Below are 27,632 nucleotides of genomic sequence, written 5' to 3'. Positions count from 1 at the left end.
CCCAGAGAGAAGAAAGGAATTGCCCAATGGCACTTCCGAAGTGGCTACAGAAGCCAAATCTGACTCTCAAGCACCCTTGCCACCAACACCAGATTGCTGCCCTGGGAGCAAAAAGGTATGAGAAAGGGCTGAAGTTTTGGAGTCTCAAAGACTGAGGTCAAATACTGGCTCTTGCACTTCATTTTGCATGTGATAAACACTTATGACACCTACATGCGCCAAGGGCTTTGCTGGGTCCTGGGGAAAACTGAACAAGACAGACAAGGTCCCTGGAGTCACAGACCTTACACTGAAGTTGTGGGGAGACGTAACAAAAAGTAAAATAACTCTCTAAAAGGAGCATGCAGTGTGTGCAATGAAGGAAAGAACCTGCGTACTGTGGCAGAGAGGAACTGAGGAGGGGGTGCTAATTTAGAGTGTGGCGTCAGAAAGCTCTTCTAAGGTGACATTGAGCTAAGACCTAAAAGATAAGAAAGAAGAAGAGGCCGGGCACGGTGGCTTGTGCCTGTAATCCTAGCACTTTGGGAGGCTGAAGCAGGTGGATAGCTTGAGTCCAGGAGTTTGAAACCAGCCTGGGCAACAAGCCAAAACCCTGTCTCTACATTAAAAAAAAAAAAAAAAAAAAGCAAAAAGTTAGCCAGGTGTGGTGGTGTGTACCTGTAGTCCCAGCTACCCAAAAGGCTGAGGTGGGAAGATCACCTGAGCCCAGAAGGGCAAGGCTGCAGTGAGCCTTGATTGCACTTACACCACTGCACTCCGGCCTGGGTGACAAGAGTGAGACGTTGTCTCAAAAAAAAAAAAAAAAAAAAAAAAAAAAAAAAAAAAAGGCCAGGCGCTGTGGCTCACCCCTGTAATCCCAGCACTTTGGGAGGCTGAGGAGGGCGGATCACGAGGTCAGGATATCAAGACCATCCTGGCTAACATGGTGAAACTCCGTCTCTACTAAAAATATAAAAAATTAGCCGGGTGTGGTGGCGGGCGCCTGTAGTCCCAGCTACTCGAGAGGCTGAGGTAGGAGAATGGTGTGAACCCAGGAGGTGGAGTTTGCAGTGAGCCGAGATTGCACCACTGCACTCCAGCCAAGGCAACAAGCGAGACTCCATCTCAAAAAAAAAAAAAGGCCTGGCACGGTGGCTCATGCCTGTATTCCCAGCATTTTGGGAGGCCAAGGTGGGTGGATCACCTGAGGTCAGGAGTTCAAGACCAGCCTGGCCAACATGGTGAAACCCCTGTCTCTACTAAAAATACAAAAATCAGCTGGATGTGGTGGCAGGTGCCTGTAATCCTCTACTAAAAATACAAAAATTAGCTGGATGTGGTGGCAGGTGCCTGTAATCCCAGCTACTCGGGAGGCTGAGGCAGGAGAATCACTTGAACACAGGAGGCAGAGGTTGCAGTGAGCTGAGATTGTGCCACTTCACTCCAGCCTGGGTGACAGAATGTAAGAGAGAGTGGGGGGGGGAGAGAGAGAGAGAGGAGAGAGAGAAAGAAAGAAAAGAAAGAAAGAAAAGAGAGGAGAGAGAGAAAAGGAAGGAAGGAAGGAAGGAAAGAAGGAAGGAAAGAGGAAGAAGAATGCTCCAGGTCAAAGAACAGCAAAACTAAGGGTATCAAAATGGGAAATGATTTGACCTGTTTAAGGAATAGGAAAGAAGTCAGTGTGGCAAGGGGAAGAGTGGCTGGAGAGAAGGAAGATTACCCAGGGCCTTTGGACCAGGATAAGAAACTTAGATTTTATTTCATGTGCAATAGGAATCCTCTGGGGAAATTTAAGCGAGAGAACGACATATAATTCACATTTTTAAGCCATCCCACTGAAAGCTGTGTGGAGAATGGATTGAATGAGGTAGGAGGAGAAGCAGAGAGACCAGTTTAGGCTTCTGCAGTGATCCAGGCAAATAGGACAAGAACTCACACCCAAGTGCTTCCCGCAAGTCCAGGCGGAGGTGAGTGACTGGCTTTGGAATGCTTCAGAGGCAGAACTGACAGGATTTGCTAATGGATTTCAAATGGGGGTGAAGAAAAGAGAAGTCTCATGTTTCTGACTTTAGTGAGTGAGTGAAGAGTTGTTGTTTGCTTTGAAAAAACTGCCTGGTCACGGTGGCTCACGCCTGTAATCCCAGCACTTTGGGAGGCTGGGCAGATCATGAGGTCAGGAGTTCAAGACCAGCCTGGCCAACATGATGAAACCCCATCTCTACTAAATACACAAAAATTATCTGGGTGTGGTGGTGTGCACCTGTAGTCCCAGCTACTCTGGAGGCTGAGGCAGGAGAATTGCTTGAACCTGGGAGGCGGAGGGTGCAGTGAGCTGAGATTGTGCCATTGCACTCCAGCCTAGGTGACAGAATGTCTCGAAAGAAAAAAAAAATAGAGAAAAAGATGGAAAAACGGATAAGAAAGTTTTGTTTTCATTTTCCTTTTTTTTGAGATGGAGTTTCGCTCTTGTTGCCCAGGCTGGAATGCAGTGGTGTGATCTCAGCTCACTGTAACCTCCGCCTCCCGGGGTCAAGTGATTTTCCCGCCTCAGCCTCCTGAGTAGCTGGGATTATAGGTGTCCGCCACCACGCCCAGCTAATTTTTTTTTTTTTTTTTCAGTAGAGACAGGGTTTCACCATGTTGGCCAGGCTGGTCTCTAACTCCTGACCTCAGGTGATCTACCCACCTCGGCCTCCTAAAGTGCTGGGATTACAGGTGTGCAAAACCACATCTGGCCAAGAAAGTTTTAAAAGATAAGAAAGGATGCCCACCCTGGCCGCAGGCTGGGTGTCTCTGGCTTGCTGAGTAGGTGTGGGTGACTACCCTGAAGATGCCATCCAGAACATGCCAGCACCGCAGATGCTGGCGCTCTGCTGTGCCCGTGATATTGGGCAAAGAGGAAGTGGCTATTTCTACACTTGGTGTTCAGAAACCAGTGAGCTCTAAGAATGGTTTATAGCCTGACATTTCTTAGAAAAAAGAAAAAATTAAAATTTAACAAGATTCCAGGCATGGTGGCTCATAACTGTTATCGCAGCAGTTTGGAAGGCCGAGGTGGGAGGATCGCTTGAGCCTACAAGTTTGAGACCAGCCTGGGGAACATGGCGAAATCTCATCTCTACAGAAAAAAAAACAAAAAAAAATTAGCCAGGCATGGTGGTGTTCACCTATGGTCCCAACCACTTGGGAGACTGATGTGAGAGAATCACTTGAGGCCAGGAGTTGGAGGCTACAGTGAGCTATGATTACACCACTGCACTCCAGCCTGGCAACAGGGCGAGACCCTGTCTCAAAAAAGGAAAGAAAGAAAAAGAAGAAAGAGAGAGAAAGAAGGAAGGAAAGAAGGAAAGAACGAGACTGCATTGGGCACAGTGGCTCATGCCTGTAAGCCCAGTGTTTTGAGAGGCTGAGGCGAGAGGATTTGAGGCCAGGAGCTTGAGACCAGCCTTGGCAACATAGCAAGATACTGTCTCTTTAAAAAAATAAAATAGGCCAGACATGGTGGCTCACGCCTGTAATCCCAGCAGTTTGGGAGGCCAAGGTGGGAAGGTAACTTGAGGTCAGGAGTTTGAGATCAGCCTGGCCAACATGGTGAAACCCCATCTTTACTGAAAATACTGAAAACACACACTTTAGCTGGTGTGGTGGCACATGCCTGTAATTCCAGCTACTCAGGAGGCTGAGGCAGGAAAATCGCTTGAACTTGGGAGGCAGAGGTTGCAGTAAGCCGAGACTGTGCCATTTTTTGTCTTGGAGACAAGAATCAAACTCCATCTCCAAAAACAACAACAAAAATAAAAATAAAATAAAAGTAAATAAAAAATAAACATAATTTAAAATTCACCAGGCATAGTGGCATGCACCTGTATTCCCAGCTACTTGGGAAGCTGAGGCTGGAGGATCCCTTGAGCCCAGGAGTTTGAGGCGCAGTGAGCTATTACTGCACCACTGCCTGGGTTACAGAGTAAGACCCTGTCTCTAAAACATTTAAAAATAAAAAAGCCAGACACGATGGATCACAACTGTAATCCCAGCACTTTGGGAGGCTGAGGCAGGCAGATCACGAGGTCAGGAGTTTGAGACCAGCCTAGCCAACATGGCAAAACCTGTCTCTACTAAAAATACAAAAATTAGCCAGGCGTGGTGGTGGGTGCCTGTAATCCTGGCTACTTGGGAGGCTGAGGCAGGAGAATCGCTTGAACCTGGGAGGTGGAGGCTGCAGCAAGCTGAGATCATGCCACTGCCACTGCACTCCAGCCTGGGTGACAAGAGCAAGACTCTGTCTCAAAAAAATAAATTAATTAAAAAAAAAATTTTTTTTTTAAATGAAGTCTTGGCCAGGCACGGTGGCTCACGCCTGTAATCCCAGCACTTTGGGAGGCCGAGGCGGGTGGATCACCTGAGGTCAGGAGTTCGAGACCAGCCTGGCCAACATGGTGAACCCGTCTCTACTAAAAATACAAAAAAATCAGCCAGGTGTGGTGGCATGCGCCTGTAACACCAGCTACTTGGGAGGCTGATGCAGGAGAATCACTTGAACTTGAGAGGCAGAGGTTGCAGTGAGCCAAGATTGTGCCACTGCACTCCAGCCTGGGAGACAGAGTGAGACTCCATCTCAAAAAAAAACAAAAACAAAAACAAAACAAAACTAAGCCACTAAGCCATCATTTAAAATTGTTTTAGATAATTTTTAGGCCAGGCGCAGTGGCTCACGCTTGTAATCCCAGCACTTTGGGAGGCCGAGGAGGGCAGATCACGAGGTCAGGAGATCAAGATCATCCTGGCTAATACGGTGAAACCCTGTCTCTACTAAAAACACAAAAAAAATTAGCCGGTGTGGTAGCAGGCGCCCGTAGTCCCAGCTACTCAGGAGGCTGAGGCAGGAGAATGGCGTGAACCTGGGAGGCAGAGCTTGCAGTGAGCTGAGATGGCGCCACTGCACTCCAGCCTGGGAGACAGAGCGAGACTCCATCTCAAAAAAAAAAAAAAAAAAGAAAGAATTTTTAAATGTTCTAAATAGTTGCCAACTTGAAAGTATACAGCATTGTACAGCTATATAGAGTATGACCTCAGTTTGTTTTTTCAAAAAGCATTACACATAAATACACACACAAAGAAAAAAAAGAGCAGAAAAGATATACACCAAATATTGGCAGAAGTCTCATCTGGGTGGTGGGATAACATGAGGTTTTTATTTTCTTTTAGGTGTTTGTCTATGCTTTCCATATTTTCCTCAGTGTAAAATGAAGTGTCTAGCACATAACAGATGCTCAGTAAATGCGAATCTCCTTTCTCCCCCAACTCCTGCTCTCTTCTCTGAAAGGACAATGAGGAAACAAAAGGCCAAGGGCTTCCCGAGGACTTCTGCATCAGGCAGGAACCTGCTGAAGCTTTGCTCTTTCTGTGGTCTGTAGCTGTCAGCCCTACAATAGTTCATGTTCAGCCAACATCTGACCCAGAGCCAGGGTCAGGAGCCTAGTAGAAGGGCCTGAAGTAGCCCCTGGGATCTGGGTACTCCATGTAGTAACCCTGCCTGGGGCTGAACTGAGATCTCCACAGGGACTTGTTTCTGCTGAGGTGGCAAGTTGTTCAGAGAAAAGAGAGATTTTTGATGGAAGAAGTAAGCAATACACCCCAGCCCTAGCACCCATAGTTCCCACCCTGGGTAGGGGAAGAACACAAGCTTTCAAATGAGAAGGCCTAGGTTCTATTCCTACCTCTGGCACCAATTCAGAACCTGGGCAATAAAACAAAATTATAACTTAAAAAAGAAAAAAAAGGACCTGGGCAAGTTATTTTGCTTGGCTGAACCTCAGTTTGCACATCTGAGAAGCAGCATGAAGACCCCAATTTCCTAACGTCTGCCCATGTTGGCTACCACCAGTACTGGTCCCCTTCCCTGACGTCCCAAGATAGAAGATGACAGTGGGTAAGAAAGGATGTTTATTCAGGCCTGATGCCTCGATACAGCTAGATGTACAAAAATATATCATTCAAAGTCATGAAAACCATCATCATATTGGTGTGACCTGCTTCCTCCCCATGGGCACAGCCTCTGCAACTGCCTCCTTTGAAATCTGGGAGTTGGTGGGGCAAGGGTCACTTTTTGGCAGCTTCTTCTTGGGCGGCCAAATCTGCCTCTTTCTGAGCAGCCAGGAAGATGGCTCGTTCCTTCTGGAAAGCTGCAAGCTCTTCTGAACTGAGGCTACACGTGAAAAAACACAAATGGTTGGCGCATGATTGGTCACCAGTGGGAGCTCACAGGACCCCCGTGTCTTACAGGGGCTTGAAGGGGCCTCTGTCTCAGAGCCCAGCTTGCCTGGCCCCTTCTCCCTCCCGGACTTCCCAGCCTCCATACCTTTGCTCGTTTCCTCTCCAGGGACAACATCTCCCAACCCCCGACACCCCTTTTTTGTTCCCTTATTAAATCCCTACTCATCCTTTGAGGCATCAGCCAGACCCCAGTCCAGATAAACTAGGGTACTCTGTGCCCCAAAATATGCTGTACAATGACGTCATGGGGCTGAGCATGTGTGTCTCTCCCAGGACAGGGGTCAGATTTACCCATCTCCACGCTCCCAGTAAAAAAAAAAAGATTTGAGAAAAGTCAAGTCCGTGTCTGCTCCATGCTTAACCCCACTCTTCTTGGGAAATAATCAGTTGTCAGCCTTGACGTGGGATGTGACACAGCAGCAAGAGGCCAGTAAAGGGTTGAATGTTATCTCTGTCCCAGCCGTTGTCTAGGCCAGACACCCTCCCACCCAACATCTTACTTCAATGAAACAATTCCTGAAGTCATCCGAAGCCCCATGACAGGGGTCCCCTGTTTGCCTCAGGAGCAAGCATGAACCTGACACAGCTCAAAAGTCCTTCGCACTGGTCCTTCCCTCATACCATTCTCCACTTGCCTCTAGGACGACAGACCCAGGTCACACTGAAATTCTCCCACTTGGATCCTTCATGGAGATCTTTCCATTTCTTAGAACATTTGTAGAACAACGTCTAATACATAACAGGTGCCCAATAAGAGTATTCCAGATCAATGAATGTGGCCTCCCACCCCCGCCCCATCCTCTAGAATGTAAGGTCCATTGACTTGAAAGCCGACTTTCCCACTGCAATGGGCCCTCTCAGCTCTGCCCAAGTCCAGAGCTTTCTGGGCCCTCTGGTCACACTGCACCTGTCAGGACACTTACTCCTTCACCACGCGAATGCCCAGAGAACGGGCAGACCCGATGATGGAGCGGACAACAGAGGACAGGGGTACATCCTGCAGGGTGAATGCCTCATCCTGAGCTTTGATGCAAGCAATCTCATACACATGCTTCAAGGTCACCAGGCCTGCCACCTCTTTCCCTGGAAGGAAGGAACAAGTGGCTCTTCAGGTGTTACTGCTTCCTTTTGGAGCCCCCAGAATCTCAGACGCCTACCCTGGCCCTCACCTGTTTGCCGGGCCCCCTTTTCAATCCCAGCTGCTGCCTTCAGGAAGTAGGAAACAGTGGGCTGTCCAATCTTGATTTCAAATGTCCTGTCAGGCTTAAGAGAAAAAAGAAATATGAGTTTCTCTCTTCCCACTGCCCCAACCCAGGGAACTTCTAATGTCCTGCCCCTGCTTCCTTCATCTCACTTTCCTATGGCATCCCTCAAAAAGACCACAGAATCACAAGAAAAAAATAAATCTGGGCCAGGCGCAGTGGCTCATGCCTATAATCCCAGGACTTTGGGAGGAAAAGGCAGGTGGATCACCTGAGGTCACGAGTTCAAGACCAGCCTGACCAACATGGTGAAACCCCATCTCTACTAAAAATACAAAAAATTAGCCGGGCGTGGTGGCGGGCGCCTGTAATCCTAGCTACTCAGGAGGCTGAGGCAGGAGAATTGCTTGAACCCGGGAGGAGGAGATTGCAGTGAGCCGAGATCGTGCCATTGCACTCCAGCCTGGGAGACAAGAGCAAAATTCCATCTCAAAAAAAGAAAGAAAGAAAGAAAGAAAAAATAAATATGCAGCAAACATCACTGTCCCCTCCATTCCTGCCCTAATTCTGCTCTGGAAGCCCCAGTGAGATGGAGAGGCAAAGGGAGGAACTGCAACATGGCAAGATGGGGCTGGTTCAGAAAAAATATGATCTAATCCTAAATGGGGAAAGTGGAGCCCAGTAATAGGAAGTCAAGTCAGGAGCAGAGAAACAACCCCAGATGATCAGTCCCAGGACCGAGGAAGAACAGAGGGAGAAGGAAACCAGGGATCAGAGTCCAGACTCCACCTTCACTAAAATCTTGGTAGGCAGAGGAATGCCTTCCTTGATGTCCTTTGTTTTCTCATTGAACTCCTTGCAAAACTGGTTGATGGAAACGCCTCTCTGTAAGGGAAGCAGAGGGGGTTAGTGGTGAGAGGAGGGGACGGCTTCCTACCGCCCAGGAGGGTCCGTCCGTTCCCTCCTTCGTCTTCACTTCTCTGTGTTCCCTTCTCTACCCAGATTCAACTACTCCCCCGTGAGCCAGAAGATCGTACGCATCTTCCCACGTTATCCTCATCACAGCACACTGAAGAAGGGATGAGGAAGCCCAGGTAGAAGACACTTTGTAACCAGCACAAGGACATAAAGCGTGTGAGAAGCAGAGCCAAGCTCTGAACCGAGGCCCGGGTGATTCCAGGGCCAGCGCCCTCCATCCCGTCCTAGCTTCCACCATCCTCGACAACCCCCACGTCGGGTTCCCGCCACGGCCGTACCTGACCCAGCGCTGGGCCTAGTGGGGGCCCGGGCATGGCCAGGCCTGCCCGCACGATGGCCCGGATCACACCGCCGACCTCGGGCTTCCTGAGGCCCCGGGTGGCCCGGCCGAGCTTCGACATGATGCGGGGCTGCTGGCTTCAGTTCACCTCAGGGGAGCAGCAAGAGCGAAGCTCTGGGCGCCACCATCTTGGGCCAGAGGTCAAGGGTCCTCACGTTAGGCTAGGGCAGGTGAGGCCAACAAACAGCAGCCTTGTTTCAGCCCTATTGCTCGCCAACTAGTAAGACAAGGAGGATGAGAGGAAGATAAAACACTTTTTAACTTGTCTTATGCAGATAAAGGAAGGGCCCGAATGGCCTAGGTACACACATTCCCACAGGAAGGCGCACAGGCACTACCTCGGACAGCTAACCAGTAGGGTGGGACCTTGATACCCCATAGCATTGTGGGTATGGTAGTTTTGACTCCGTGTGCAGGTCCGGCCGATTGCTATGCGCCAGGGCGCCATCTGCTGCACACGGTGATAATCCCAGGGTTTGAAATACACCTGGAGCTCCTGATTGGTAATGGGAGTCTCTCTCTCCTCTCTCTGTTCCTCACACGCTGTTGAAAGGCAGTACGGTTAAGAGTGTAGACCCTGAGCTGGGCGCGGTAGCTCACGCCTGTAATCCCAGCACTTTGGGAGGCCAAGGCAGGAGGATCGCTTGAGCCTAGGAGTTTGAGACCAGCCTGAGCAACACAGCAAGACCCCGTCTCTACTGGGCGGGAGGATCACTTGAGCCCAGGAGTTGGAGGAGGCAGTGAGCCAGGATTGTGCCACTGCATGTGAACTTAATCAATTTTCTTATGCTTTGTTTCCTCCCCAGTACAGCAGGTATTGTAATATGTAGCACCTACCTCTTAGGATTGCTGTGAGGACTAAGTTAGCAAAGTGCTTAAAACAATGCCTGGCACCTAGTCAGCATGTGCTATTACTATCTGTACAATTAAGATAAAACCTGAGTTGTTGTGAGGCTTAACAGACCCAGAACATTCGATACGTCATCTGTGACCAAATAAGCCAGCATCTTATTGTATCATGAGGAGAGCAAAAACCACCTGGTGACCTTTGAATCATGAAGAGAGCAAAAATCACCTGGCGACCAGAGACCGAAAACTCCTTATCTGAGGAAATGAAAAGTAATTAAACTTCCCTAGTGTGTCCGGAATTGGTGGGTTCTTGGTCTCCCTGACTTCAAGAATGAAGCCGCAGACCCTCGCAGTGAGTGTTACATTTCTTAAAGGCCGCGGGTCCGGAGTTTGTCCCTTCTGATGTTTGGATGTGTTCGGAATTTCTTCCTTCTGGTTGGGTTCATGGTCTGGCTGGCTCAGGAGTGAAGCTGCGGACCTTCGTGGTGAGTGTTACAGTTCTTAAGTCGGCGTGTCTGGAGTTGTTCCTCCTGGTGGGTTCGTGGTCTCGCTGGCTTCAGGAGTGAAGCTGCAGACCTTCATGGTGAGTGTTACAGCTCATAAAGGCAGTGTGGACCCAAAGAGTGAGCAGTAGCAAGATTTATTGCAAAGAGCGAAAGAATAAAACTTCCACACTGTGGAAGGGGGCCCGAGCGAGTTGCCACTGCTGGCTCGGGCAGCCTGCTTTTATTCTCTTATCTGGCCCCACCCACATCCTGCTGATTGGTCCATTTTACAGACAGCCCAGTGGTCTGTTTTGACAGGGTGCTGATTGGTGCGTTTAGAATCGCTGAGCTAGACACAAATGTTCTCCATGTCCCTACTAGATTAGCTAGATACAGAGTGTCCACACAAAGGTTCTCCAAGTCCCCACCAGAGTAGCTAGATACAGAGTGTCGATTGGTGCATTCACAAACCCTGAGCTAGACACAGGGTGCTGATTGGTGTGTTTACAAACCTTGAGCTAGATACAGAGTGCCGATTGGTGTATTTACAATCCTTTAGCTAGACATAAAGGTTCTCCAAGTCCCCACCAGAGTAGCCAGATACAGAGTGTCGATTGGTGCATTCGCAAACCCTGAGCTAGACACAGGGTGCTGATTGGTGTGTTTACAAACCTTAAGCTAGATACAGAGTGCCTATTGGTGTATTTAAATCCCCTAGCTAGACATAAAGATTCTCTAAGTCCCCACCAGAGTAGCTAGATACATAGTGTGGATTGGTGCATTTACAATCCCTTAGCTAGACATAAAGGTTCTTCACGTCCCCACCAGACTCAGGAGCCCAGCTGGCTTCACCCAGTGGATCCCGCACCGGGGCTACAGGTGGAGCTGCCTGCCAGTCCCGCGCCGCGCACCCGCACTCCTCAGCCCTTGGGTGGTTGATGGGACTGGGTGCCATGGAGCAGGGGGGCAGCGCTTGTCACGGAGGCTCCGGCTGCACAGCAGCCCACGGGGGGCAGGAGGCTCAGGCATGGTGGGCTGCAGGTCCCAAGCCCTGCCCCGCGGGAAGGCAGCTAAGGCCCGGCGAGAAATTGAGCACAGCAGCTGCTGGCCCAGGTGCTAAGCCCCTCACTGCCCAGGCCGGTGGGGCCAGCCGGCCACTCCGAGTGCGGGGTCCGCGGAGCCCACGCCCACCCGGAACTCGCGCTGGCCCGCAAGCACCGCGCACAGCCCGGGTTCCCGCCCGCACCTGTCCCTCCACACGTCCCCGCAAGCTGAGGGAGCCAGCTCCGGCCTTGGCCAGCCCAGAAAGGGGCTCCCACAGTGCAGCGGCAGGCTGAAGGGCTCCTCAAGTGCCGCCAAAGTGGGAGCCCAGGCAGAGGAGGCGCCGAGAGCGAGCGAGGGCTGTGAGGGCTGCCAGCACGCTGTCACCTCTCACTAGTATCCAGTGTTGGCATCTGGTTCCAGGACTCTTTTCAACTTAAAATTTATAAGCAACTAGAATTTCTAAACATCTCGGGAATGCCATGCCAAAACTCACTTTGCAACCCTTGTTGACATTAAGGCACCAGAATCACTACAAATGTAATCATTTATCAGACCTACGTGGCTAGTGTGGTCCAAATTGCCCTCAAGCTCCCTCTTTAAGGTCCATAAATACCCCTAAGGAAAATCCGCCAGCATGGTCCGTCCTCTCTTGCTGAGGCGTCCCTCTGCACTCCTCTGCAGCGTTCTTTCTAATAAAACTTTCCAGCCGGGCGCGGTGGCTCACACGTGTAATCCCAGCACATTGAGAGGCCAAAGCGGGTGGATCATGAGGTCAGGAGTTTGAGACCAGCCTGACCAACATGGTGAAACCCCATCTCTACTGAAAATACAAAAATTAGCTGGGTGTGGTGGCACACGCCTGTAATCCCAGCTACTCAGGAGGCTGAGGCAGGAGAATTGCTTGAATCCAGGAGGCAGAGGTTGCAGTGAGCCGAGATTGTGCCACGGCACTCCAGCCTGGGCGACAGAGCAAGACTCTGTCTAAAATAAATAAATAAATAAATAATTTAAAAATTTTTTAAAAGTCAATCTCTCCCTGTCCCATGGGAACTTCCCTAAGAGGGAACATGCTAGATGCCTGCTGTGTGGAAGGGATAGGGAAGTTCTCAATATCCCTCTTACACTGTTTGCCAAGACCAGCTCTGTCTTGGATACCCTAACCCAGTGGCACTAGAGGAATTAAAGACACACACAGAAATATAGAGTGTGGGGTGGGAAATCAGGGGTTTCACCACCTTCAGAGCTGAGAGCCACGAACAGAAATTTACCCACATATTTATTGACAGCAAGCCAGTGATAAGCATTGTTTCTATGGATTATAGATTAACTAAAAGTATTCCTTATGGAAAACAAAGGGATGGGCTGAAACAAAGGGATGGGCTGAAACAAAGGGATGGGCTCCGGCTAGTTATCTGCAGCAGGAACACGACCTTAAGGCACAAATCACTCGTGCTATTGTTTGTGGCTTAGGAACACCTTTAAGTGGTTTTCCACCCTGGGTGGGCCAGGTGTTCCTTGCCCTCATTCTGGTAAACCCACAACCTTCAGTGTGGGCGTCATGGCCATCACGAACATGTCACAGTGCTGCAGAGATTTTGTTTATGGCCAGTTTTGGGGCCAGTTTGTGGCCAGATTTGGGGGCCTGTTCCCAATACTGTTCTAATTCTTTTAGTAAATTTGGATAAGGATCTAAAGGAGCAGTTGGTTTGGCTCTGGGTCTTTCTTCCTCTAACCCCCCTGCTGCCCCTTGATCTTCCTGTCCCCTATTTTGTGAGATGTACAAAGGTGGTAAGCATGATATGGGGTCCCAGGGCTTTCTGGTGGGCAAGGGCTTTTTACTAGGTTCCTTTTCCTCTTCATGGGGGCTAATTCCTTGATCCAACAGAAAGGTAACCTGTCTCTTCTTGTGAGGATGGGATTTTATCATTTACATAGAGAATTAAGGCTTGGCACATCCAATCCTCATCTGAGACAAACTTAGGCCAAAAGACCAAAGGCTTACGAATAGGGTCTTTGGGCCAGATAAAAGAACAGTACTTTATCATCTTTTGCTTTTCCTTGTCCCTTGTTTGAGGGTTATTCTTCCAAACCTGCAACATTCTCCCCAAAGGACTATCTGGGGGAATGTCAGAGAAAGTTTATTTGTCTCCCTCTTTCCTTTTTTCCCAAGGCCTAGAATTCTTGTTTCCCATTTTCGGTCAGTCTCTGTGTTGGAGCTTTTCCCTGTGTACCCAACCCCCCTGCACTGGAGGTTTCTTGCACACCACAAGAATCACTTCATCTGTCTCCAGCTGTTTCCCTTGCAGGAGAAGGGGACCACGGATTGGGACTCCACACTCACTTCATATCGAAGATACTTCTCAGTCACACACACTTGACCTCCAAAAATGCCCATCCAACAAGGCAGTACTTATATTCCAATTTTCTGTCCTTGGCTCTCCAATTTTCTGATCTTGGGTCATCCACGAGGTTGCCTGGTTGCCATGGTGCCTGCTTTTCTCCCTATGTCACCTCTGCTGCCTCCTGAATAACAGTCTCAGGTTTGTCTATGCCCTCTGTGGGGAGCCGGGATGGCCAGAAAGAGTGGGCCACCTAAATCAGGTGGGATGCATCTCCCCTCTCTCCCAGAGTCCCACTCCGCACAGGCACATAGATCCTGGACGAGCCCCCAGATTTGTGAGAAACAAGCTCACCTGTCCAAACCCAAAGAACGGACTCAGAGGCACGAAGAACAGTGAAAGTGAGACATTTAATAGCCATCTTGCAAGATCGGGTGTCTGATAGGCATGCATACCTGGGGCAGCTACAGCAGGTAATTTATCTCCTAGCACCCACTTCCCTTCCCCAGTTCCTCATTGGTTGAGTACTATGGTGTTACAATCATCCCAGACGTTGCCTAAGTTTCATCATCCCCGTTATAAGGTTATACACTGGTGACCTTCTCTGCTTTTCAATTTCCCAATAATGAAACTTTCTTCCCTTTTATGGGCTGACCCATCCTCTACATTCTGTTCACTTATGATGACCTTCTGGGTACATGAGCCATGCGGTTTGTTACATTCGCAGGCTGGCTCTCAGTGCTTAGATTTATCATGCCTTGAAAATGAACCATTTAAAATGTTTTCTCACAAACCAATGTATCCCTTCCATGTATTGATTTATTGTCTTTGCTTATAACTCCTAACTCCTTAAAACATGTAAAACTAAACTGTAACCCAACCACCTTGGGCACACTTCCTCAGAACATCTTGAGACTGTTCCCCAGGCTATGGTCAACCATATTGGCAGAGAATAAGCCTCTTTAAAATGTTTTACAGTTTGGTTTTTCCATTAACATGCCTCATGTAGTAGAATGAGAGAATCCACATAAAACCACCCTGGAAATTGTGGACACATATAAATTTTTTATTAGGAATACTTGTTGGACTCCCACTAATTAAATATGATTGTCTCTACCTCTGAAGTCCGTCAAGGGCTCTATAGCACTCAGGCTTGTTAACCTTACCACAGCTCTGGAGCCAAACTACAAAGCCTTGAGCAAGGTAATTAACCTCCCTGTGCTTCACTTTCCCTACTAGTAAAATGGAACCAATAATAGTACCTATCTGGGCCGGGCACAGTGGCTGATGCCTGTAATCCCAGCACTTTGGGAAGCCAAGGTGGGTGGATCACGAGGTTAAGAGATTGAGACCATCCTGGCCAACATAGCAAAACCCCGTCTCTACTAAAAAAATACAAAAATTAGCTGGGCGTGGTGGCACGCACCTGTAGTCCCAGCTACTTGGGAGGCTAAGGCAGGAGAATCACTTGAACCCGGGAGGCAGAGGTTGCAGTGAGCTGAGTTTCGAGCGACTGCACTCCAGCCTGATGATAAAGCAAGAATCCATCTCAAAAAAAAAAAATTGTACCTATCTGGCAGGAAATTAGTTAATTCACGTAAAGCACTTAGAAGACAGCCTGGCCCAGAGGAAGCAAGGCTGGGTCTGATTTAGCTCTGTGTGCCCACAGTGCAATAAATCCCTCCTGAATGAAGGAATTGTCACAAGGCAAACCCCAAAATTGGGGTTCGGCCTAGGAGGCCACATGGTTTCTTGGCCTCATGCAGGAAGGAATTCAAGAGCAAGCCAACAGAGGAAAGTAAAAGCAAGTTTGTTTTTTTTATTTTTATTTTATTTTATTTTATTTTATTTTATTTTATTTTTGAGATAGGGTCTCGCTCTGTCACCTAGGCTGGAGTGCAGTGGCACGATCTTAGCTCACTGCAAGCTCTGCCTCCCAGTTTCAAGCAATTCTCCTGCCTCAGCCTCCCGAGTAGCTGGGATTACATGTGTCTACCACCACACCTGGCTAATTTTTGTATTTTTAGTAGAAATGGGGTTTCACCATGTTGGCCAGGCTGGTCTCAAACTCCTGACCTCAGGTGATCCACCCACCTTGGCCTCCCAATGAGATTACAGGTGTGAGCCACTGTACCTGGCCTAAAAACAAGTTTATTCGGAAAGTAAAGGAATAAAAGGGTAGCTACTCCATAGGTAGAGCAGTGGCATGGGCTGATTGACTGAGTATACCTATGGTGGTTTCTTGATTATAGGCTAAACAAGGGGTGGATTATTTATTAGTTTTCTGGTGTAAACCAAAAATAAAATTCTAAGGCCCCCCCCAACCATCTAAATAGACTCCTCCTCTCAGCCAAGGGCATTCCAAAGTTAACCTGAAAAACTAGTTTAGGCCATGATAAGAACTGGGGGTTGGACATACCTCATTATACCCTTCTCTCTTTTGGAATTCAGGAAAAGCCAACCAGCATTAACATCAACACAGACCTTAAGTCTGATAAGAAACATTTGCAGTCTATTCTCTCTGAAGCCTGCTACCTGGAGACTTCATCTGCGTCATAAAACTTTGGTCTCCACAACCCCTTATTGTGATAACCCAAACATTTCTTTCTGCTGATGCCAGGTCTTTAAATAATAACTTAACTCTTTCAACCAATTGCCAGTCAGAAAATTTTTAAATCTACCTATAACCTGGAAGCCCTCACTTCAAGTTGTCCCACCTTTCCAAATCACTTCAAATTCTCCCACTTCAAGTTTTCCCACCTTTCTGTTGCTTATAACAGAATACCTGAATATACATCTTACATGTTTTTTGGTTTTGTTTTTGTTTTTGAGATGGAATCTCTCTCTGTCACCCAGGCTGGAGTGCAGTGGCACAATCTCAGCTCACTGCAACCACTGCCACCCAGGTTCAAGCAATCCTCATGCCTCAGGCCTCCCAAGCAGTTGGGATTACAAACATGCACCACCATGCCCGGCTAATTTTTGTATTTTTAGTAGAGACAGGGTTTCACCGTGTTGGCCAGCCTGGTCTTGAACTCCCGATCTCAGGTGATCTGCCTGCCTTGGCCTCCCAAAGTGCTGGGATTACAGGCATGAGCCACTGCGCCTGGCCTCTTACATGTATTGATTGATGTATTATGTCTAAAAGGTATAAAAGCAAGCTGTACCCTGATCACCTTGGGCACATGTTGTCAGGACCTCCTGAGGCTGTGTCATGGCTGCATCCTTAACCTTGGCAAAATAAAACCGTCTAAATTGACTGAGATCTGTCTCAGATACTTTGGAGTTCACACTGGGAAAGGGGTGGATATTTCTAGGACTGAGGGATCCTCCCCTTTTTAGACCACATGGAGTAATTTCCAAACGTTGACATGGCATTTGTAAACTGTATCGGCACGGGTGGGGGTGTCTTTTAGCATTCTAATGCATTATATTTAGCGTATTTTCGGCAGTGAGAACAATCAGAGTTTGCTTTCATTGCCAGCTTGATTTTACTGGGTTTGGGGCTTTTTTTTTTCCCACATCTTGTTTTATCAGCAGGATCTTTATGACCTGTATCTTGTGACATCGGCCTGCCAACCTCCTACCTTATCCTGTGACTAAGAATGCCTGCTCCCCTGGGAATGCAGCTCTGAAGGTCTCATCTACATTTTACCCAGACTCTATTCAAGATGGAGTCACTCTGGTTCAAACACTTCTGACAGAATCAGGAAGTTGACTGGCATAGCAGGTGGCTAGAGAGCCAAGAGTGCAATATGGGGCAATCTGCTCTAGGGGTGCAATTTCCACTTCCAGTCAATGGAAACACAGTTTTGATTATTCTGGCTCTTACAGACTACCAGGAAGCAACTCCCCAGGGTACCTCAGTAATACGTGAAGTCAAAGTGAGGTCATGTGTGAGGTTCAGTGGCAGTAGTAAAGATTAGCCTGGACAGGTGGGTAGGGGCCAAATCATTCAGGCCTTGTCAGCCCTATTAAGGAGTGTGGACTGTGCAATAGGAAGCCATTGAAGGGTGTTAAGCATATGCATCATATTTGCATTTTGAAAAGGTCACCTGAGCTTGGGTAGGTAGGAGGCATTGGAGGAGCATAATGGTGGATGCAAAGAAACCCATTAGGCCAAGGAAGGAATAGAGTAGAGAGATAATGGTGACTTGGACCAGGGAAGAGGAGGGACACTCATTCATGAGCTATTTAGAAGACAGAATTTATTTTATTCAACCAATGCTTGTGCAGTATGAACTGTGTCTCTGAACAGTAATTCTTTTGTTCAGATGGAGTCTCACTCTGTCACCCAGGCTGGAGTACAGTGGCTTGATCTTGACTCACTGCAACCTCCACCTCCCAGCTCCGAGCAGTTCTCCTGCCTCAGCCTCCTGAGTAACTGGGACTACAGGCACGCATCATCACACCCGGCTAATGTTTGTATTATGAACGGTAATTCATTTAAACCTCATCACTACTCTAAGAAGTGTAGGTACTATTTCTGTGTTTTTGGAGACAGTCTCACTCTGTCACCCAGGCTGGAGTGCAGTGGCATGATCTAGGCTCACTGCAAACTCTGTCTCCTGGGTTTAAGCAATTCTCCTGCCTCAGCCTCCCAAGTAGCTGGGACTACAGGCGCACGGCATCACACCAGGCTAATTTTTTGTATTTTAGTAGAGACGGGGTTCACCATGTTGCCCAGGCTTGTCTTGAACTCTTGAGCTCAGGCAATCTGCCAGCCTCGGCCTCCCAAAGCACTAGGATTACAGACGTGAGCCACCACTTCCAGCCTACTATTTCTATTCCCACTTTACAGGTGAGGAAACTGAAACACAATTGCAATCACACTGTATACAAAATTTGTGTGTTGTGTATTGGTATTTTACCTTGAGCACTGTCTTAATCTGTTTTCGGTTGCTTATAACAATCTGTTTTCTGTTGCTTATAACAGAATACCTGAAACTGAGTACAATAAATAAAATTTATTTCTTACAGTTCTGGATGCTGGGAAGTCCAAAGTCGAGAGGGCACAACTGGTGAGAGCCCTCTTGCTGATGAGGACTCTCTACAGAGTCCTGAGGTAATGCAGGCAATCACATGGCCAGGGGGCTGAGTGTCTAGCTCATGTCTCTCTGCCTCTTCTTTTTGTTTTCGAGACAGAGTCTCACTGTATCCCCCAGGCTGGAGTGCAATGGTGTGATCTTGGCTCACTGCAACCTCTGCCTCCCGGGTTTAAGCGATTCTCACGCCTCAGCCTCCTGAGTAGCTGGGATTACAGGCGCCTGCCACCATGCCTGGGTTTTGCCATGTTGGCCAGGCTGGTCTCAAACTCCTGATCTCAGGTGGTCCACTCGCCTCGGCCTCTCAAAATATTGGAATTACAGGTGTGAGCCACTGTGCCCGGCCGACTCTTCTTATAAAGCCACCAGTCCCACTTCTGTGATAACCCACTAGTTCGTTAAGTCATTAATCCATTAATTTATAAGTGGATTAATCCATCTATAGGGCAGAACCTATCACCTCTTAATGGCCCCACATTTCAACACTTGCACATTTAGTAATGTAAACCAAAAATAAAAATCTAAGCCTCCCAACCATCTGAATGGACCTCTCCTCTCAGCCAAGGGCATTCCAAAGTTAGCCTGAACAACTAGTTCAGACCTTGATGGGAAGTGAGAATCAGATATGCCTCATTATTCCCTTCTCCCTTTTGGAATTCAGGCACAACTCACCAGTAAAAACAGATCTTAAGACTGGTAAAGCAGAATCTTTGTAGCAATAGGATACCAAATTCCAGCCTGACTCTAGTATAGCATCACATGACAGATAGCAGGCCCTGAAAGAAATTAAAGTATTTTACTCCAAATTATGTTTCTTTGCCATATATTGAAATAGTCCTGCCATGGGGGAAATCTACATTCTAAAGAGAATCCCCTTCCTTTTCCGGGTCTTTTTCCTGATCCAGGAGAAAAAAGTCTGACGGGCAAAATTTACAATCTGTGTTCTCTGAAGACTGCTACCTGGAGGCTTCATCTGCATAATAAAAACTTTGGTCTCTGCTGGGTGTGGTGGCTCACACCTGTAATCCCAGCACTTCGGGAGGCTGAGATTGGCAGATCACAAGGTCAGGAGATCGAGACCATCCTGGCTAACATGGTGAAACCCCGTCTCTACTAAAAAATACAAAAAATTAGCCAGGCATGGTGGCGGGCGCCTGTAGTCCCAGCTACTTGGGAGGCTGAGGCAGGAGAATGCTGTGAACCCAGAGGCGGAGCTTGCAGTGAGCCGAGATCGCGCCACTGGACTCCAGCCTGAGCGACAGAGCAAGACTCCGTATCAAAAAACAAACAAACAAACAAATGAAAAAAACTTTGGTCTCCACAACCACTCATCTTAACCCAGACACCCCCTTCTATTAATTCCAGGTCCTTAGATAAATTCTTTCCACCAATTGCCAATCAGAAAATCTTTGAATCCACTTATGATCTGGAAGCTCCCCTCCCTAGACTGCCACCACCTGCCCCCAGCTTCCAGTTGTCCCACCTTTCTGGACCAAACGAATGTACGTCTAACATGTATCCATGTCTTATGTCTCCCTAAAAGGTATGAAACCAAGCTGTAGCCCAACCACCTTGGGCACGTATTCTTAAGATCTCCTGGGGCTGTGTCACAGGCCGTTGATCACTCATATTGGGCTCAGAATAAATCTCTTCAAATATGTTACAGAGTTTGACTCTTTCCATTGACAGGATTAAGTTTCAACATGTGGGTTTGGAGGAAACAAACATCCAAGCCATAGCAAACATTTAACGCTATATCACAAGTGTATTAGTCCATTCTCACATTGCTATAAAGAAATACCTGAGACTGGGTAATTTATAAAGAAAAGAAGTTTAATTGGCTCATGGTTCCACAGGCTGTACAGAAAGCATGGCAGTGGCTTGGTGCAGTGGCTCACACCTGTAATCCCAGCACTTTGGGAGGCCGAGGTGGGCAAATCACACGAGGTCAGGAGTTCGAGACCAGCCTGACTAACATGAAGAAACCCCATCTTTGCTAAAAACACAAAATTAGCCAGGTGTGGTGGCGCATGCCTGTATTCCCAGCTACTTGGGAGGCTGAGGCAGGAGAACTGCTTGAACCCAGGAGGTGGAGGTTGCGGCGAGCTGAGATCATGCCATTGAACTCCAGCCTGAGCAACAAGAGCAAAACTCCATCTCAAAAAAAAAAAAAAAAAAAAAAAAAAAAAAAAAAAAAAGAAAGAAAGAAAGAAAGAAAAAAGAAAAAGAAAGAAAGCATGGCAGCATGGCAGCACCTGCTCAGTTTCTGGGGAGGCCTCAGGAAACTTACAATCATGGTGAAAGGGTGAAGGGGAAGCCAGCATATCTTATACAACCAGAGCAGGAGAAAGAGAAATGAGGTAGGTGCTACATACTTTTAAACAACCAGATCTCGTGAGAACTCTATCATGAGAACAGCACCAAAAGGACAGTGGTAAACCATTCAGGAGGATCCACCCCCATGATCTGATCACCTCCCACCAGGCCCCATACCCAACACTGGGGATTACAATTGAACATGAGATTTGGGTGGTGACACAGAGCCAAAACATATCAACAAGTGTCTTCTATGTTATGAAATATCCCTCCTAAATAGGATTTTACTGACTAGAACGGTTAGGGATGGCCTCTTTGAGGAAGTGACATTAGACTTGAGAGAAGGAAGACAAGGGACTTGTTTCGGGGAAGGGCCTTCCAAGCAGGAGTAAGTATGTGTGGACCCCTGAGGCAGGCGTGGGCTGGTTGGCTCTGGAGACCACCAAGGAGGTCAGTGCAGCTGGATGGAATGAAGGAGGGGGCAGGGGAAGGAGAGGAAGTTGGAGAGGATGGGGAAAGCAGATCATGGCAGGCATTGGAGGGCAGGTAAAGACTTAGGACTTTACTTGGGCTCCAGTAGGAAGTCACTGAAATAGGTAAGTGATGGGATGCAACTTATGCTGTAGAAAGATGACTCTTGGCTGCTGAAGGGAGACTACAGAGAGGCCAAGATGGAAGCAGGGAACTGTTAGGAGGCTGTTGTCCTCCAGGTGAGAGATTTTGGTGCTGCAACTAGGGTCATGAACGGTCAAGTAGAGAAGATCATATAGGCAAGGGTCAGTGCATTGGTTCCACAAATATTCCCCAAAGACCTACTGCATGCCAGGTCCCAGGTCAGCCACTGGACATACAGAAATGAGAAGGTGTGACATCATCTTTGAGGGTCACATGGGCTATGCACTGGCTTTCTATCTTTCTTGGCCATGAATATTAGTAAAAAAAAGTGCATTTTACATTGTGGCCCAATGCACATATGTGACATATACACAGGGAAATACCAGTTTCATGAGACAGTTCATATCTTTACTGTATGTGGTGTACTCTATTTTCTATTCTATTCTATTCTATTCTATTCTATTCTATTCTATTCTATTCTATTCTTTCATTAAAAATGCTGGTTGAACTCATGAAGTCAATTTCATAACTCGCTGATAACTCACAGCCCTACCTTGCAAAAAGCCTTGACCTAACAGGAGAGGTAAATACATGAGTAGAGCACTAGGTGCAGAACCACATGGTGAGTTCTCTATGAGGGGCAGGCACAGCTGCTGCCCTGCAGGGAGGTGCTCTCTGTGCATCAGCTCGGCTAGCTGCTGTAACAAAACACCACAGCCTGGGCACGGAAACAACAGAAGTTTATTTTCTCACAGTTGTGGGGGCTGAAAGTCCAAAAGCAAGATGTTGGCAGAGTTGATTTCTTCTGAGACCTTTTACCTTAACTCGAAGATGGCCACATTCTCCCTGTGTCTTCACAAGGTCTTCCCTCTGCTCTGGTGTCTCTGTGTGTCCAAATTTCCTCTTCTGAAAAGAATATTAATCAGATTGGATCAGAGCCCACCCTAATTGGCCTCATGTTAATTAAATCGCCTCTTTAAAGGCCCTCTCTCCAAATACAGTCACATTCTGAGGTACTGGGGAGCCAGGGCTTCAACATATGAATTTGCAGGGGTGGGGGAGACACAGTTTGGCCCAAAATAGGCATGTTCCCCAGCCTGGGGGACAGGGAAGCAGAGGGAACAGCAGAGGTACAGGATAGCGTGGGGCAGGAGGGAGGTGTACATGCTGTGGTGTCAGTGGAGGGTATGGTGTGAGGTAGGGAGTATCAGGCTGGAAAGGTTGGCAGGGGCTAGATCTGAAGGGCCTTGAATCCTGCACCAATGAATGTAGACTAGCTTGCAGAGGGGTGAATCTCAAGTGTCAGTGCACCGCAAGATTGCCTGGGACATTGTGACAAGTGCAGGGATCCTTGGAGGGAACATCCCAGAAAGCTGCACTTTAATCAGTGTCTCAGATGGACCAAGACCCACCCTCAGCAAAGAAGATGCAGGTGCCATTGACAAGATGTAAACAGGGGCTTGACACTGGCTCAGTTGGAGAGGATAGATGGGAGGGGCAAGAATGGAGACAGAGAGGCCATCAACGGGGCTGTCCTGAGTGCCCAGCCAAGAAATGATGAAGTCTGAACTGATAGTAATAGTGGTTGACTTTTAGAGAGTGTTTAACATATGCCATGAGCCAGGCCTGAGCTAAGCACCCTTCCTGGGTAATCTTACTGATTTCTCACAACAGTCTTGTATGGTAGGTATCTTTATTATTAGTAGTATTATTATTTTGAGACAGGGTCTCGCTCTGTCACCCAGGCTGGAGTGCTGTGGCACAAACATGGTTCATGCAGCCTCGATCTCCCAGGCTCAAGCAATCCTCCCACCTCAGTCCCCCAAATAGCCGGGACTATAGGCACATGCCACCATGCCCGGCTAAATTTTGTGCTTTTTTGTAGAGATGGTTTTGCCATGTTGCCCAGGCTGGTCTCAAACTCCTGGGCTCAAGTGATGCTCCTGCCTCAGCCTCCCAAAATACTGGGATTACAGGCATGAACCACCACACCCGGCCAGTGTCTTTATTTATTTATTTATTTATTTATTATTATTATTATTTTTTAAGACGGAGTCTTTCTCTGTCACCAGGCTGGAGTGCGGTGGCGTGATCTTGGCTCACTGCAACCTCCGCCTCCCGGGTTCAAGTGATTCTCCTGCCTTAGCCTCCCGAGTACATGCGTGCGCCACCACGCCCAGCTAATTTTTGTATTTTTAGTAGAGATGGGGTTTCATCACGATGGTCTTGATCTCTTGACCTTGTGATCTGCCCGCCTTGGCCTCCCAAAGTGTTGGGATTACAGGCATAAGCCACCGCGCCTGGCCTATTTATTTATTTATTTATTTATTTATTTATTTGAAATGGAGTCTGATTCTGTCGCCCAGGCTGGAGTGCAATAGTGTGATCTCAGCTCACTGCAACCTCCGCCTCCCAGGTTCAAGCAATTCTCCTGCCTCAGCCTCCCGAGTAGCTGGGATTACAGGTGCCCGCCACCACGCCCAGCTAATTTTTTGTATTTTTAGTAGAGATGGAGTTAACATATTGGCCAGGCTGGTCTCAAACTCCTGATCTCGTGATCCACCCACCTCAGCCTCCCAAAGTGCTGGGATTACAGGCGTGAGCCACCACGCCCGGCCTATCTTTATTTTTATTTCATAGTTGAGAAAACCAAGGCTTAGAGAGGTGAAGAGACTTGCCCAAGGTCACAACTAGGGAGAGTTGTCTGTGTGTGTGTTAGGAGAGGCACAACCTAGATCTCAGCCCTGCCTCTCTGGACAGTTGCAGAGGGGATCGCAAGGTTGATGGGAGCTGTGGGGACATAGTAGGCAGGACTTTGTGACAGGTTGAATGTGGGCAATGGCAGGGGTAGGGTATGAACTACTTGCAGGCAGTTCTGGGTCCCTAACTCTCCATGTCGCCCATCAAAGGTCAAAGGGAGCCCAGCTTGGGTGTGGGGCAGAAGCGGAGATGTTGGTGGCGTGGAGCTCAGGAGTATACATCAGAGAAAGCCAAAAGCCAGCTGGAATAGTTCCTGAATACAGATTTAATCTTGTTTGCAATTATTTCGAAGGCGAGAAGTCATCTGGATCAGAATTAAGATGCTCTGGTTTCAAGGAAATAGCATGCAACTTGCCAGATCCTCCCTTGGACTCTTCTTGATAAACTGCTCCGCCTCTAAGACAACTCTGCCTGTGCTGACCTTATTCACAAAGGACCCATGTCCCCTCTGTGGCAAAGCCAAGGAAGTACTCAAGCCTTATAAAAACAGGTTTATTTTACAGGAGGTGAACGTCACACTTCCAGAAAACTCTGCCTGGTATGAAAGGTATAAATTTGACATTCCTGTCTTTCACTTGTGTGGCCAGTTTCTGATGATGCATCGAGAAAACACCTCAAAACTTGAAAAACAGCTCCTGAAACTTGAGCAGCAAAGTACCGGAGGCTGACTAACGCCCTCATGATTTCCACCCTCTCTTCCTATATGGCATCTTCCTAAGGAAATGACCATGGCCTGATACTCCTTTTGTCACCTATACAGAGCCCTAAGGATATTCTGAACTCAGTGGTGCCAAATAAATGTTGACATTCCTCTTTTGGTTGATGGGGGGAGAAAAAGGGAGCCCAGACTCCTCGCTCTCCTCTGCATTCCCCCTCCTCTGCCTGCTTTTCCCTGGTCCTCCTGGGGGCTCCCTAGGTACCAAGCAAGAGGCTGACATTGCTTGTGTATGACAACTACAAATCTCCGGCTCGTTATCCTTACTTGTTCGTTTGGTTACTGGAGGAATTATTTTAGTGAAGTCTATTTCCTCCTTCTTGCTGCCAGAGTATGAAGCCTCAGATGTCACTCCTCAGGGGGTACAGCCTTGGGTACCCACAGTCACCATGGGTTAACGAGGGTTTTGGCAGGACTCTCTTTGACTGACTCGTTCCCTGACACACCCAGCTGTTAGGCTCCAGTAATTGCCAGCTGAGTTCTCTATTACTGTATTTTCAACAAAGCTCTGGGGTATAAACTCCTCCACAAATGGATCCAATCAAACCTGGTGATGCCTTTGAAGAAACAGTCCTGGAGGTCAGTGTCTGAGATTTGTTCTGACTCCAGCAGGATTCTCCAGTTTCCCTTGCCCCAGTTTCTCTGCAGCAAACTAGCCAGCCTGCAATTTAACCTGCATCTCCAAAGTCCATCAATCTCCCCTCTGTTGCTTTTCCCCATAACCTCCAGTATTTTGAGAGTGCTCTTGGGCTTGAACTTAAACTTCTCTACAACCTGTTACAAATGTTCCTTTAGGGAAAGATCTGGAGCTCTCTCTCTTACTACCTACTTTTTTTTTTTTTTCAATATATGATCTTGCTCTGTCACCTAGGCGGCTGGAGTGCAGTGGCACAATCTTGGTAACTACAACCTCCGCTCCCTGGGTTCAAGTGATTCTCCTGCCTCAGTAGCTTGTATTACAGGCATGACCACCACACCCTGCTAATTTTTGTACTTTTAGTAGAGACGGGGTTTCACCATGTTGGCCAGGCCAGTCTCGAACTGCTGACCGCAAGTGATCCAACCACCTCAGCCTCCCAAAGTGCTGGGATTACAGGCGTGAGCCACCATGCCCCAGCCTTACTACCCACTTCTGTTCCCAAGAGAAATCTCTGAGCCAGGGCTCTGGTGCTGGCAGGAACAATAGCGTGCCACTCTCTGAGTGACACCCCCACTTTAGGAGCTGAGTGCTTGGAGGAGGGCAAGTGCAGCAGCCCCAGGTCTCCTCAGCTCCCCTCCTCCACCCTCTGAATGGAACCCCCATTCCGTAAGTGGAGTAAGAGTGAATTGTGCCCCAGTGTTCTCAGCAGTGTCATGACCAATGTTGGGTATCCATCTTACCAGTGGGGGCTGGGTGGAAGAAGGGCACCTCCACATCTCAGATACACTCACCCAGAACTCAGCCTCAATAACAGGTAGCTGGGGCAGGATGAAAAATGCTGATGTCCAGTCCCTCCTGAAAAGATAGCCCCTGACCTGGAGCAGGGGAGGGAGGGAGGCCTGTATTTTTGGTTTTTTGTTTTTGTGAGACAGGCTCTCACTTTGTCGCTCAGGCTGAAGTGGAGTGGTGCAATCATGGCTCACTGCAGCCTCGATCTCCCTGGCTCAAGTGATCCTCCTGCCTCAGCTTTCCAAGTAACTGGGACTATAGGCACGCATCACCATGCCCAACTAACTTTTTGTATTTTTTTGTAGACACAGGGTTTTGCCATGTTGCCCTGGCTGGAATTCTTTCCCATTCTGACGTAGATTAGACAGGGTGGTAATAGCCTCCCTTAAAGGACAATAAAACTTGCTAAATAGATGGAGAAAACAAACCACCCAACAATGCACAAACTGCATCCTGGGCTCATGGCTAGAACATCCTGCATCAATGAGATAGAAAAGCAGAAGTGGGGCCAGGCACGGTGGCTCAGGTCTGTAATCCCAGCACTTTGGGAGGCTGAGACGGGCAGATCACGAGGTCAGGAGATCGAGACCATCCTGGCTAACACGGTGAAATCCCATCTCTACTAAAAAATCAAAAAAAAAAAAAAATTAGCCAGGCATGGTGGAGGGCACCTGTAGTCCCAGCTACTTGGGAGGCTGAGGCAGGAGAATGGCGTGAACCTGGGAGGCGGAGCGTGCCGTGAGCCGAGATCACGCCACTGCACTCCAGCCTGGGCGACAGAGCGAGACTCCATCTCAAAAAAAAAGAAAAGCAGAAGGGGGCCAGGCATGGTGTCTCACGCCTGTAATCCCAGCACTTTGGGAGGCCAAGGCAGGTGGATCACCTGAGGTCAGGAGTTCAAGACCAGCCTGACCAATATGGTGAAACCTCGTCTCTACTAAAAATACAAAAATTAGCCGGGTGTGGAAGGTGTGGAACCTGGGAGATGGAGGTTGCAGTGAGCCAAGATCACAGCACTGCACTCCAGCCTGGGCGACAGAGTGAGACTCCGTCGCAAAAAAAAAAAAAAAAAAAAAAAAGTAGAAGGGAAAATCCCCAAATTCATGTAAGCGCAGAAACCCGTGTTTAGTGTCCTTGGGCTGACCTATGCTCATTATAATAGTAAAAAACACACTCTTGGGTGGAGATTTAAGATGCTAATGAGATATGCCACATATGTACTAGCACAATAATAGCACATGTGCATGCAGGGGACCACACAGAACA

At 48.1% G+C, this 27,632-nt stretch overlaps 2 protein-coding genes and 1 non-coding gene across 7 annotated transcripts; 2 read left to right on the top strand and 1 right to left on the bottom strand.

The window, feature by feature from the left end:
* Window positions 1-2,808: 2,808 nt before the first annotated feature.
* On the top strand, window positions 2,809-2,945 carry LOC112135635 (small nucleolar RNA SNORA43). Its single transcript, XR_002916893.2, has one exon. It is a non-coding gene; the product is annotated as a small nucleolar RNA SNORA43 (small nucleolar RNA).
* A 2,957-nt stretch (window positions 2,946-5,902) lies between these two features.
* Window positions 5,903-9,125, bottom strand: MRPL11 (mitochondrial ribosomal protein L11). 2 transcript variants are annotated; one of them, XM_002821474.4, is made up of 5 exons: window positions 8,708-9,125; window positions 8,241-8,336; window positions 7,419-7,512; window positions 7,173-7,332; window positions 5,903-6,181 (listed from the first exon to the last, which is right to left on the bottom strand). In XM_002821474.4, the coding sequence occupies exons 1-5, from the start codon at window positions 8,828-8,830 to the stop codon at window positions 6,076-6,078; spliced, it is 579 nt and encodes a 192-aa protein (XP_002821520.1). In that variant the 5' UTR covers window positions 8,831-9,125; the 3' UTR covers window positions 5,903-6,075. The 2 variants fall into 2 exon arrangements, with proteins under 2 accessions (XP_002821520.1, XP_009244390.1); XM_009246115.4 differs by lacking the exon at window positions 5,903-6,181 and adding an exon at window positions 6,197-6,978 and having other exon boundaries at window positions 8,708-8,982.
* On the top strand, window positions 9,108-25,709 carry LOC129048887 (glutaredoxin-like protein C5orf63 homolog). Of its 4 annotated transcripts, XM_054525583.2 has the most exons (4): window positions 9,108-9,970; window positions 17,761-17,923; window positions 18,467-18,551; window positions 24,515-25,709. In XM_054525583.2, exons 1-4 carry the CDS (start codon window positions 9,950-9,952, stop codon window positions 24,888-24,890), a joined length of 645 nt encoding a protein of 214 aa, XP_054381558.1. In that variant the 5' UTR covers window positions 9,108-9,949; the 3' UTR covers window positions 24,891-25,709. The 4 variants fall into 4 exon arrangements, with proteins under 4 accessions (XP_054381558.1, XP_054381560.1, XP_054381563.1 ...); XM_054525585.2 differs by lacking the exon at window positions 17,761-17,923; XM_054525588.2 differs by lacking the exon at window positions 18,467-18,551.
* The last annotated feature ends 1,923 nt before the right edge of the window (window positions 25,710-27,632 follow it).

The sequence above is a fragment of the Pongo abelii genome, chromosome 9 (assembly GCF_028885655.2).
Source record: "Pongo abelii isolate AG06213 chromosome 9, NHGRI_mPonAbe1-v2.0_pri, whole genome shotgun sequence".
NCBI lineage: Eukaryota > Metazoa > Chordata > Mammalia > Primates > Hominidae > Pongo > Pongo abelii.
The sequence above is the reverse complement of the archived record's forward strand: the minus strand, read 5'-3'. Positions and strand labels throughout refer to the sequence as shown.

Excerpts from the sequence above, each read along its gene's own strand:
- MRPL11 (XM_002821474.4), bottom strand. The coding sequence starts at position 8,830 with ATGTCGAAGCTCGGCCGGGCCACCCGGGGCCTCAGGAAGCCCGAGGTC. Across the intron at positions 7,513-8,240 it reads CTACCAAGATTTTAGTGAAG|CCTGACAGGACATTTGAAAT; the intron begins GTGGAGTCTGGA and ends TTTTCTCTTAAG. Across the intron at positions 7,333-7,418 it reads AAAGGGGGCCCGGCAAACAG|GGAAAGAGGTGGCAGGCCTG; the intron begins GTGAGGGCCAGG and ends CCTTCCTTCCAG.
- LOC129048887 (XM_054525583.2), top strand. The coding sequence starts at position 9,950 with ATGAAGCCGCAGACCCTCGCA. Across the intron at positions 9,971-17,760 it reads TGAAGCCGCAGACCCTCGCA|ATGGAGTCTCACTCTGTCAC; the intron begins GTGAGTGTTACA and ends TCTTTTGTTCAG. Across the intron at positions 18,552-24,514 it reads ACTCTCTACAGAGTCCTGAG|GCGAGAAGTCATCTGGATCA; the intron begins GTAATGCAGGCA and ends ATTATTTCGAAG.